We start from the raw sequence: 13,440 nt of genomic DNA, 5'->3' as shown, positions 1-13,440 counted from the left end.
CCACTGCATGTATGTTCTCCTTTATTCCTTTCCGGGAAAAACAGTCAAAAATCCCACGAAACGTGACTTTTATCACAGGTTGGCATCACTGATTCCATAAACAAGCTACATTGTTGAGAACATGAACTCCATCTTCCTGCCATCTATTAATCTATTATTGAATTTAAAAAGTGAAACAAGTGAACAACGAAACGTTTTGAGCGCAATGTCTACTTGGTGAGATTTGTCAGGTGCACAGGGACTATACTATGGTGAACCAAAACACAGCATGCACTACATATAAAGCGTAAAACAAATGTATAAAGTAATATGGATAGTTGGATATCCACATCAAACGTGTTATTTTGTAGCTTAATGATGGATTTGAGTAGAAATTCTACTCTAATTTCAGTGAACACGATTTATAAGTCAATCACGTAGTGCCATTTGGGTGATTTGCAAAGGACAATACAATTCAGTGGCATGAACATTTCTTGCATTTGTGTATATTTTTGTAGAGTCCGTCCACAGGTAAACTTTGCTGCATGTTATAGTGAAGCAATACGCAGAATCAGAGTTTGACATGGTTGAGAAAGCTGTTGTAGTTCGTTGGAAATGGAAAATAACAATAAAGAATCTCTCAAGTTGTTGGGGATGTCCGGAAGTGGCAGTGACTCAGATTCAGATGTTCCGGAGTTTGTAGTTCCTCCTAAAAGAAAGAAAATGAAAAGGTATTAAAGCGTCACTCACGTATCTTCACGTAGTAGCTCAGTTATGATCTTGGTGCAATATAGCTTGCTGTATATTATTTGTACAAGAAATCTGTCTTATCGAAAACGATCATTTTGAAATTTACTCTTGTACTTGAAAAAAGAAATACATATCGAAAGGTTCATTATAGCATATATTTTGCAGTTGCTATTAACGGTTTGGAGAATACAGAATATTTTATATCAATTCAGATTAAACAATTATATTATGAACCTGTTTCTCCGAACAGATCAGAGATTTATGTTGGAATGGTTAAAACTAGGGTTGTTAACGGTAACCATTTTATGAATTTCGGTTTCAATCCGAAACCTATATCCACAGAAAACTGAATAGGAATTATTTAGTATCTCCACCAAATCATTTGGTAGTGACTCTGGCCCAAGTATCGGTTCCGGAGCCGTCGATGAGAGATTAGACCTCTATTCCTCTGTGCGGACTCACTTTCGGAGGACTTCAGTATACTTACGTTAAAAAGAACTGTTGTGCGAAAGACTAACCACCTTGTGCTAGGTGGCCACTAAAAAGCACAAATGCCATTTCACTGAGTCAGGGCAGGAGAGCAGCAGGGGACCCGAGCGGCTGCGAGGGCTTGCGTCTGTAGGGAGCAGGCGCAGCAGCGACGGTGCTTACACAAACAAGGATAGCGCAAAACATGGCATTTATTCGGAAGTTAGTCGTCCGCCTAATTTTTGGCTAAAAGAGTAATGATTGTTTTCTTTGTGTACCAAAGTTTAATATTTAATTCACATACCATTACATTGCCGAGCGAGGGAAGGCGGTTTAGAGTCCCGCAGGGCATTTTGTTTTCTGTCCTTATTAAACCTAAATGGGAAGAGGGACCTGTCTTCTAGTACCTTGCCGCCATGTTGTTAATGTTACCGGCTACATTGAAAAGTATGATTTTCTCCATGTTTCTTTACAGTTATTTGCTTACTGCATTTTCTACAATTTATTTTTAGGTTTACTAAGCCATGACTTTTACTTACTTTCAATAGGTTTTTTTTTGAATATCACCAGCCATGTTTACAAAACAAATGTTCATTACCTTCCCATAATCCTAACATGAAGAAACCTTGCGCCAAATAGTTCCCTCCGCTTGCCAAATAGTTCAATGTTTAGAACCGTTTATATAAGAAACTAAATACAACTTTCGCTCTCCTTATACATTATCAAGCATACAAACAAGCAAATTATTAATTTCTTCCCGGTAAATTTCAAAACTTTTGCTAGAAACGGACGACCACCTTCAGAACTTAACCCCAAAACACAGTATATGGCATAAAACACTTAAGTTACCTTATGTGTGGATTTGGGGGAGATACTAAATGCCATCCAAAATTAATTACTGTTCCAGAACTGATTTTCTCGGAAAAAATAGTTTCGGTTCCACCCAGAACCGTTTGTGTCAAAAGAATTTTGGTTCTTTGCCCAGAACCAATTTTCGGAAACCTAGACGACCGTTTTGCATTGAGGTCGCTCGGATACGCGCTTATTTCTTAATGTGACCCGATCTCACTACTCTCAATCCACCTTGCGGACACTCGTGCTTGAACTCACTTGTCTCAGTTTGTCTAGCGCGCACTAATTTAAAAGGGGCTCGCTCTCCTGCTTAGGCTCACTGCTTTCAATTGCTCTTAGCGTAACTTCTTCCAAATGGGCTCGCATTTACTTGCGCTCACGGTAACTTCTTTCGATTCTAATTGCGTTCGGGATCACTTCTCTCATCTGGGTTCGCACTTACGCTAGAGCTCATTAATCTCAGTTGAGCTCGCTGTCACTAATTTCAAGTAGGTTCGCGTTCTGTCTCGCTTCTCGCAATTGGACTTGCGCCCACTCGCACTGGGACTCACTTCTGCCAATAGAGCTCGCGCTCGGGATTATTTCTTGCTGTTAGGCTCGCGTTCACTCACCTCAGGCTCTTAATTTGGTCTGTGCTCATTGGGGCTTGGTCTGTGCTCTTGGCGCTGGGTCTGTGCTCTCGCTTATTTTTCTGAAGTGCGCTTATGCTCCCTTTCGTTCGAACTCACGTTTTTAGTTGGACCGCATTCACTCGCGCTTGAGCCCACTTTCCTCAACTGGGATCGAGTTCACACAGACTTGTGGTCATTAATTTCAATTGGCCTCTCGTTCAGACTCATTCTCTCAATTGAATTTAGAGCTTCCTCGTGACAGAGCGGTTAGTGTGTGCGCTTTGGCGTGAGCTCATGTAGTTCGGATCCACGCTAAGCTGTAGGCCCACATCTCATATAGCCTCGCTGCTGAAAGAGAAGCTGAACTCAAAATCATCATCTGAATTGGGTTCGAATTCACTTGCTCTTAGACTCATTTCTCTGTTAGGTTCAAGTTCACCTATTTATCTGGGATTCAGGCTTGCACTTATTAACTTCAGTTGGGCTCAGGCTTCTTTCCTTAATTGGGCTCGCGCTCACTAATATTACTGAAGGTCTTGCTCACTCATGCTCAGGTTTGCACTCCTTAATTAGGCTCGCGTTCACTCGGGTTCGCAGTCATCAATATGGTTCGGGTTCCCGTTCAGTTATTGAGCCCAACTATGGTTGAACACGAATCCCACACGGGTAAGCGCTGAGCTAGCGAGTTTAGACACGTCTGCAAAATCCCGTTGAAGACAATGAAGTAGAGAAAAATGAAATTTGTAGTTCGATGTTTTAACCAATGCTAAGGGAGAAGGTGATAATAATGGTTGAAATAGAGGGAGGAAGTGTGATGAGTCCGAGAAAACTCTCAAGGACGGTGTTTGCGCGCATAAAGCACACTTGAAGCAAGCTGGAATCGAACCAAATACATCGAGCGCTATTGAACCCGAGCCGAATTGAAAGGAGCCTGTGCAAATCAAAGCGAGTCCAATTGAGATTAGTGAGCGAGAGTCCAATTGATAGAAGTGAACCCGAGCCTGAATTAGCGTGAGCCCACTTGAGAAAAATGATTGCGAGCTTCTATAAGCACAGGCCCAATTGAGAGAAGTGAGGCCGAATGGGAGTGAATACAAGCTCAACTGGGATTAGTGAGGGCCAGCCCAGTTCAGCTTAGAGAGTATTATTTCATTTGAGAGAGGTGAGCGCGAAGTCAGTTGAGATTAGTGTAAGTGAACCAAAGTGGGAATGGCGGGGGACCAATTGAGAAAAGTGTGCGCGAGCCAGTTTGAGAGAATTGAACCCAAACGTGAGCCCAGTTGAAAGAAATGAACCTGAGTGTGAACTCAGTTGGGAGAATGAGATAGAGGCGAGTGTGCGCGAGCTTAGATAAGAGAAATGAGCGCAAGCCCAATTGTGAGAAATGAGACCAAGCAGGATTAAGAGCTAGCCTGAGTGAACGCGAGGCCAATTCAGATTAGGGAGAATGACCCCAATTAAAAGAAGTGATTCCGAACGCAATGTCAATTAACATTATTGAAAGCGAACCGGAGTGAGCGCGAGCCCAATTGAGAGAAGCTAGCCGTAGCGTGAGCGCATACGTAATTGTGAGAAGTGATCCCGAGGCGGAGCTCAATTGAGATCCGTGAGCTGAGCGTGAGCCTGTTTGTGAGAAGTGAGCCCGAATGCAAGTGAGAGAAGTGATACCGAGCCCGAGCAATCTCAGTGCAATACGTCCATCTATGACAGTACAGATAAAGTAATTTGATTCTTAAGTTTCTTGGAGATCTGCTCTGGGTGCGAAAGTTTTTAATTTTTAAAAAAGTGGTTTATTTTTATTTTATTTTATTTATTTTTGTAGGAGGACGGTTCTGGTCGGGAACCAAAATTAATTTTCTGAGAAAATCGGTTGTGACTCTGGAACCGAAATTCATTTTTCTGTGAATATAGGGTTTGGCTTGGAACCAAAAATCATAAAGGGGTTGCCGTTAAGAACCTTAGTTAACAGAGATCGAAGATATTTCAAGGTAGTGGTTTGTGATAAGTAGGTTGATTTGTAAGAATTTTCTGTAAAGTACACTTAAGTATAATTTTCGTGCAGATTAAGATTGTCCCAACATAAAGGGGGAGGGGGAATACGTACCTTTCTATTAATTTAACAGAAAGCCGAATGTATAAGGAATATATATATATATATATATATATATATATATATATATATTTTACATATATCTGTAACTAAAGTATTGAGATAGAATGTTAATAATATAAACTCAGCTATTATGTAATCCTCCATAAAATAGAGGGAAAAAACTGCACACACACTAGCATATCCTATTTTAACTCATAATGACTTTAAAGTGTGCCATTCTCCTATCTTCGGTTTTGTAGGTCTCCTACTGTTTCCAATGGGTTATAAAACAAATTTCGTTCAGTCATCTTAATTGAATGGAAATTCACAAATAGAGTATTTGTAGGAATAGAAATCAGATTTTTGTATCCATAATATGTACTCTAAAAAATTATAAATCAGTAAGATAATTTTAATGAAGTAATTATACAATCATATCACTAAAGATTGTGCGGTGTACAGTAATATTTTCTGATCTAACTGTCGATTGCCTTATCAGAATTGATGGATTTTTGTGTACGTTTTAGATAATGCATTCAACTACTTCGTATTAAAAAGAAAGTTTCGTGTAAGCAATCGAAAGTTACATGTGAAAATAATTTTGCACAGCAGACAATCTGCAGTGAAGTTTCTACATATGTTTTTTGTACCGTTACTTAACGCAACCAGACTTAAACACAACACACCGGACGAGAGACTAATCCCTCCGTAAAACAGCACACCGGACGAGAGACTAGTCCCTCCGTAAAACAAACCTAGATTCTGTTTGGAAGTGACTCAACAAGATGCTGCAAGTTGTCACATCGATGTGATTCCAGTCACTCATTAGTAGATATCATAGCTTCACTTTGAGCATTACTGCTGCCACCTTGAGTGATGGGAGTGTCCAGTGCATATTCATCATGAAGATTGGAGAAATGACAGCCGCTGATCACTGAGAGAACTCAATAAACATGTTAATTCGTTAACTAACACTCACCTATCATATGCCCTTGGAATCCTAAAAGGAATTTTATACTCATAGTGTAATTTGGCAATCAATCTTGTTACCTTCGATGGCTAGTCAGTAATAAAGGCTATCGGCTTCACAGATATTTTGTTAACATTTTATTCAATAGTCCTTGAAATAAGGAATTTTTCATATTTTATGAAACATGTTTTGAGGATACAGGGCAAGTCAAAATGATGGACCCGGTTTCAGAAATGTATTGTGTGAAATCTAATAAAGATCTGTTATGGTGAAACTTGCGCTACAAAAAATTAACTTTCAAGATTTAGTTTCCACTTTTTACCGCTAAGAGTCAGCAGCGAGCATGAAATAAATTGCTAATATTGATCGCAACATGCTACAAAAGATTTGACAGGATATAGGCTTGAAGTGTGCTGTGTTACGCGACATGATCACATAGAACACTTTTGACATATTTGAAGCTAGCTAACTTTGACAGTTTATTGTTCTTAACACACGTCTCAAAATAACATGTTTTATTAGATTTCACAGAGTGAATTTCTGAAATTGGGTCTATCATTTTAACTTGCCCTGTATTGATTCTAAGTGTGTGTAGTCACGAAAATTTTAATAATTTGTTGCTAATTTTAATGTTTTGGGTAGAAAAAGGACTAAGTTGAATAAAACGTTAAAAAAGTGTAAAACCAAAGTTGTTATTACTGACTAGCCGTCGAAGACAACAGGATTGGGTGCTGATAGGGATGCGCACGAGACAAGATTTGAGACTGTCTCGACTCGAAAATGTGCTGTAAAAGTGATGTCTCGACTCGAAAAATATATATTTTTCTATTGGAAAAGCTGTGTCTCGACTCGAATTTTGTCAGGAAAATTCTGTCTCTACTCGACTCGAACGCATCCCTAGGTGCTGAAATTATGCTAGGAATATAAATAATCCTTTTAGGTTTTCCAAAGCACATTATAGGTGACTGTTGATTAATTTTAACGAAATGTACCAGATGATATGCGTTAAGAGGGCCAAAGTCAAGGTACGGAAAATGAATCACAGAGCCACTTCCATCTTGAATTTCACCCTCCGTACACTGTGATTGAAATGCTTATTAGACTTACGATGCACTCGACGCCTTCCGTCATTTGACTGCAAACAAAACGTGGCTCATCGAACCACATTAGGGGTTTTTAGTGTAGTGGTTAACGCGTTTGAATAGTAAGCCGGGGATTTGGCTTTGAATCGCGGTTCAGTTGTGCATTTTTTTTTTTTTTTTTTTTTAACTCTTCGTGTATCATTACCTTCGCGGTCTTCTTTCGAAAATTGGTTGAGATGGATCTACATTTACGGATTAGAGCAATTCCTGTTGAGTTTGATCGTGATCTTGACTAGGCATGAAATTTGTCGGTAGTTTTTCTGAATTAGGATATTTTAGCGACTACAGTTCAGACACTGTTTTACATTCACATGCGTGGTAGAGCATTCCTTCTGATGTGCTGACAATCCGCTTTAATACACCAATATATATATACATTTTATTTACTTTGTGCTCATAAGCACTCCCTAATCATAATGTTCCTTTCATGCAATTTGTTAGTTAACAGTGGGACTTGGAACATATGCAATAAATAAATAATAATTTCTTCCAGCAAAATAGAAACTCAATTATTATAGCCAAGGAAGACAATTTTTTTGGGCTACAAATGTTAGGTTAGGTTTTTTTTTTTTTTATGTCGATACTACATGGAGAATTTATCCACAAGTATCTAATTTTGTTAATCTCGATGTGATATATCGATTAAAACTTATTGTTGGACAATATTGTAGTTACACAAGAAATAAAGTACAAGAGTGAATCATAATTTTTGGCTATACTACATTAACCGTACTATGTATTGTCGTCGTGGCAATGTTATAATGAAGAGCTTAATGTGGTTTTATTTCAGTGCCAGTTTCACTTTAATAAGTTGCATAGTTCGTACAGCATCACTTTTTAGATTTACGAAGGAATTAGTTTTCCTATATTTTCTCGAAAACTACGCATGAACTTTTTTTACACTCACGTATATTACTTTGTTCAGCTATTTAGTTCTTTTGGTAATCGATTGGTATATTTCTCATAGTCACGTGAATAAAAGATATGGCAGCCACTATGTCTTCCCGGGGTCGATTCCCGGTGGAGGCACTTGGTCGAATAGTGTAAAACTCTTTTTCAGGCCAGCCACCCTGAATGAGGTTTTCCTCATTCACACCAGGCAAATGTCGGGGTGGTACCTATCTTATAGGTCTCAGGCTGCTTCCTTCGTTCCCTAATCCTTTTTTCCTTCCCTTTCCCCGGATTGTGTGCTCGTCGAGGGACGTCATCCCTAAAAAACGTGAAGGGCTAAATGCCCTTTGATGCCGAAAGCCCAGAAATCTAAAATCCCATCCCATCTCTAGGTCTTAGAGACAGGACAAGGCCGCTCGTCGCTAGGCTGGACGTAGTTCAGCCGGTCGCTAATAGATGGCGTTACAGCGGCTCAGACGTATAAAAAAGGGGCTGTTGCGCTAAGTGGTTTGGTTTGGATATTGTACAAAGTTCTAGAAGAGAATATAGAAAGCGAAATTAAATTATTCTTTTAGTTTATCGTCCCATGTATACGCCATATAGGCAACAGGAGTTGGATGTTAATTGCATTATAAGTTAAAAGTTCGAGGTATGAAGATGGCGTAACGAAATGGAAGATCCCCCAGGTAAACTGTTGTGCACTACTAACTCAAATGATATGTGACCGAACCATGAATTACCTTCTACAAGGGATGAGCGCATTCTTGTACCTTCATGTGATGCCACCGTGCCCTCTGTAAATAGAGTGAATAGGTAGAATATATTCATTCTAAAACTATAATGTGAGATAAGAAACTGTAGATTTAATTTAGTTTCATTATACATTTCTCATATTAAAGTTCCAAATGTTTTTCGAGTGAATATTGCAAAGTATCTTATATTACAGTACCATAGTGTAATTACACTCATTTGTACACTCTTTCTTTTTTCCAGACGGTTGCGACGGAATTCCACACGGCAGTCACCTGTTGTATTTTATGGTATAAAAGGCCAAACCATTGGATTAATATCAGCTGGTTTGGTTTTGATGTGTTGGCTCATTATATTGTCCTGGCTTGCATTAGCTATGCATAAAGAATTATCAGTGTTACATAAAAACGTTCAGGGAGGTAAGTGCTCATTGTTATTTCTAGTTACTGTTAACAGCAGTGTTTGCTTATCCACAACTTTTCACATTGAAACTTTTTTACACGTTGATCTGCTACGTGTAACGGAAGTGAGAACGTATGTCTGCTATGTCCAGGGAGACAGTTTTGTAAAACAGCCTTCTTTGCAAAATAATTGCTCTTTACTAAAATGCCGGGAACAATATGTACAAAACATGCTTATCCAATGACAAAGAACCTGTATATGAGAGTGACAAAATTATTTAGATATTGGAAGCCTGTTAATTACTTCGAACTTAAGGACAAGGAATGCTTTTAACTGTTGATCTTGCTATGGAAAATTCACTCTCCATATATAAAATATATATATAAAAACTCACACCAATTCGAAATATACCTATGTAACATTTGGCAAATATTAAGCCATTTTTGTTAGAAATGCTGTTTCGAATTGGTGTCAGATTTTATTATTATTATATTTATTTATTTTTTCAAAAATCGAGGAGGGCAGATTTTTCATAGCAAGATCATAAATGAGTGAAACCTGATGCTTCCACCATAACGTGTCCTACAAATTTCAAACTGAAACAGCTTACAAGGAACGGACATTAACGTGTCATCCGAATCCTAGTCCATTCGATAAACATAACAGAGATATATTCATGCACAAAACATTAGGTCCCATGGACAACGGAGTAAGGGGCCCATTAACACTTAGTATAAAGAAAATTGTAGACTCGGAGTGAAATAGCTATTGCATCAACACTGTTCATGGAAAGTTATGGTTTATAGTTTATTCTCTTCACCATGAAACAAGCTTTCCAGAGGTGGTATGTATTGGGGCCAATAACGTCTTGAACAGGGAAAATTGAGATAATGTCAGTAAAATTCCCTCCAGAAATCCCTCACATCAAATTTGCCCTTTCTGGAGTGGCCCCCGGTAAAAGCACACGATCCAAGTGTACCTCAAAAAATACTATAGGGGATAAGAAATGTGTGTAACAAGTTTTGTTTTGATAAAATAGGTATGAGGGGAAAGGTTGTATACCAATACGCTTTGTACATACAAAACCGAATCTATGACCTGACCTATAAAGAAAACATAATACTGTATAAAAATTATAAACGCAGTACTCTTTATCCTGATATCAAGATTTATACAACATTCTTTGTAGATTGAAGCAAGCGTTTTAAAGAACAACTGTGCTATAATTGTATCGGGATGAACCCACGTTATCCATCAACCCCCTCATTCGTGCTCTTTTGTTCTATATTCCGTTCTTACTGTGCCGTACTGTATTTTCTCTCTCGTTTTGAGACCGTGCTCGTGGGTTTTCTCGGGGTTCTCCCGTTTCCTCCCACTTTCTTCATTCCACCATTTCACTCATTTCTCATTATCACCGTCTCCTTTAGCCTAACCGGCATAATCGTGGGACGTTAAACATAAAGATTTCATTTCATTTTTTCTCGTTTTGAGGATATACTTCCTATCCGTATACCTCGTAGTATTTTTCAAGGTATATTTTTAATTGTGTACTCCTACCAGTGTGCGACTTACTAGGGAGGATGAGGGGGAAATCCCTCTCTGAAGAATTGGATGCCTCCCAGAAGTTTTAAACTTCCCCATGTAAAATTTCTTGGATGTGCGCTTTATTCCCTCTTAAAATGTCCTTTAATTCGCACACTGACTCCTACCGGCTCCGGTGTAGCTGTAGAGGACACACAATTTCAATAGAGCTGTTTTGAAAGAAGACTCTTTGTGACTTATCTCCCAATTTCCTTCTCCACATGTCACGGAACAATATGCGTAATAACTATTGAAACGCTTGCTTCATATTACAGAGAATGGTACAAATCTTGATATCATTATAAATAGTACTGCGTTTATGTTTTTTACATTATGTTCTCTTTATAGGTCACGTCATAGGTTCAGTTTTGTATGTACGGAGCGTATTGGTACATAACTTTTCCCCTCATATCTATTCTGTCTATCAAAACAAACCTTGGTACACACATTTCTTATCCCCTATAGTATTTTTCGAGATACATTTGAATTATGTGCTTTTGCCCGGGGCCAAAATTGATGGGAGGGATTTCTGGAGGAAATTTTTCCGACATTCCCCTAATTTCCCCTGTTCAAGTACACTATGGGCCCCAATACATAGCACTTCTGGAAAGCTTGTTTCATGCTGAAGAGAATGAACTATAAACCATGACTTTCCAATAAACAGTGTTGATGCAATAGCTATTTCACTCCGAGTCTACAATTTTCTTTACACTAACAGGGTTAATGGACCCCAAGGACTTACTTCATTGTCCATAGTACCTAATTTTTTGCGCATGAACATATCTTTTTTATGTTTATCGAATGAACTAGGTTTGATTCGGATGTCCGGATGACATGTTCATGTCCGTTCCCTGTTAGTATTTTAGAAATTTTTATGATTAGGGGCAGAGTGTAGCTGATCTGAAATTTGTAACACCGTATATTAAGGCAACTCAAGGATGAATTTTACGAATTTCTTGAGGATAAGAAATGAAAAATCAATTTCTTTTGGATATTTTCGACGTCACACCACAAGCTATCAGGACTCAAAATGGTTTTAATTATATAAAAGTTTACTAAATCATATTGGCACAGAAACTTTACCATTATGGCTATCCAACATCGTAAATAGATGAAATACTTACTGATTAATTCACCTTTGAAGATCTCCAATTGATGTGCTTTTACTTTCTGATCTTAATTCTAACTTCCCAGTTAACTTTCCGTACTTAACCAGCACAACGCTTTTTCAGGATTTCGACGCTTCCTGGTTGCAGCGTAGAGCTTAGCTCAGGTTTACTTATGAAATGCCTTAATTTATTTCCGTAGAGGAAAAAAAAAAAAAAAAAAAAACTTTCTATACCTAATTGTGGTATATTTGTTTTTATTTTATTAAACAAATAGTTTGATTATCGTTTCCTCGTTTTACAATAACCAAAATAAATTCCAAAATACATGTTTCAATTTTGGTTACTTTACAAATATATGGGTCGGATCCAGGATCGTCTGAGAGGGTGCACCAATAATTCCCGAAATAGCTAATCACACTGAAACTCTTCAAAGCGCAATGCGACAATATTCTTTACCCTTGACAACGCTTATGTATAGAACAGAGAAGAGCATTTTAAAAGAGGGTCGCAAGTGTTATGCAGGAAAACGATGTTGTTCTCTCCTCCTGGCTTCTGTTTTGTTCCATACTTGAGAAATGTTATATTGTTTTGCTTGGTGAATCCTTTTCCTTCAACCTTTAGAAAATCGACTTAAACTATTGCTTTTGTAAAGCTCTAATTTCTTTCAAGCCCCAAACGGAAATATGACGGCAGAAAGTTTTGGAAAGTGTTGCTATTTTCACTGCTAGCTTCTCTTTTTAGATAGTGTATATTTTAATATAAACCCGGACCGTGGTATGGTTGTGTAATCCGGAGATACCGTAGATGCGAATAATGTGGTGTAAAACGGCCTATACTGTGAAGGTCGATCTTACATGATGGTGTGTGTACCTAGCAACAGTACCAAATTTAAGCCACGGTTCGGAAGCCCACGTTAATAGTAGGTCCTACCTTTGGTAACTTTGGTATAAGGACGAAAAACGAAAAAAAAAAAAAAAAAAAAAAAAAAATCTTAAAAATACCCTTTACTTATAAAAATGAATTAATTTCTTTGGAAAATACATTTGTTTATTTAATAGAATATGTTTTAAGACTTATGTCACAGCAGAAAAAGATAAGAAACGACCCATTTAATATTCTTGATTTATTAATATACAGAAAAAATAACAAAATAACATGTCGCAGAAAAGTGTACAGTAAACGAGCTGTGGCATAATGTTCTTGCGTTTTGAATCTACAGCTGTTCCAGGTAAAGGCTAAAACTTGGAAGACTCTTCTTTCATGAACTACTGTTTATTTACTTCGAAAAGATAAAAGAAGAGTGGAGATGAGTTTCATGGGGGAAATGGTTGTGAAATAGGGTAATAAGATGCATATTACTATTTAAAAATTAAAATATACTAATTGAAACTTTCAAATGATTCAATTGCGTGTTGTTTTGTTTAACGTCATATACTAATTGAAACCTTCAAATGATTTAATTGCGTGTTGTTTAGTTTAGCGTCATATGATTAGTTACCGAGGCTAAGGGAGACGATGATGGTAAGGTGGGTAATAGTGGTGGAATGACGAGAGTGAGAGGAAACGAGAAAACCACACAGACAGTGTTTACCCTTCACAAAACCCACTTAAGGGGAGCTAGGATCGAACTACGAACCCCACGTCAGAATTGACTCTGCCACTGAGGTTAGTTGTTGGGTGCTTCAGTTAGTATAATTTCAATTTTTAATTAAAGGATCGGGGCGCGCCACAAATTTTAGAAAATAGGTTAAAAAGATTTCTGCTCCCCCTCCCCCCCCAAAAAAAAAATTGGGTGACAAAATGGATAGTAGTTCTATATTTTAGTAGCGCTAATCATTAAGAA

The 13,440-nt window shown here is 37.9% G+C and overlaps 1 protein-coding gene across 1 annotated transcript in view; it reads left to right on the top strand.

The window, feature by feature from the left end:
- The first annotated feature begins 200 nt into the window (after positions 1-200).
- LOC145673117 (uncharacterized) overlaps positions 201-13,440 on the top strand; it is a 107,480-nt gene continuing 94,240 nt past the window's right edge. Inside the window, exons 1-2 of the mRNA XM_081742501.1 lie at positions 201-710; positions 8,749-8,924. Coding sequence (XP_081598627.1) covers positions 595-710; positions 8,749-8,924 — 292 coding nt within the window. The 5' untranslated portion in view covers positions 201-594. The remainder of the gene's footprint in view (positions 711-8,748; positions 8,925-13,440) is intronic.

This window comes from Thermobia domestica, chromosome 16 (genome assembly GCF_964235325.1).
Source record: "Thermobia domestica chromosome 16, izTheDome1.hap1.1, whole genome shotgun sequence".
Classification (NCBI taxonomy): Eukaryota; Metazoa; Arthropoda; class Insecta; order Zygentoma; family Lepismatidae; genus Thermobia; species Thermobia domestica.
The sequence above is the reverse complement of the archived record's forward strand: the minus strand, read 5'-3'. Positions and strand labels throughout refer to the sequence as shown.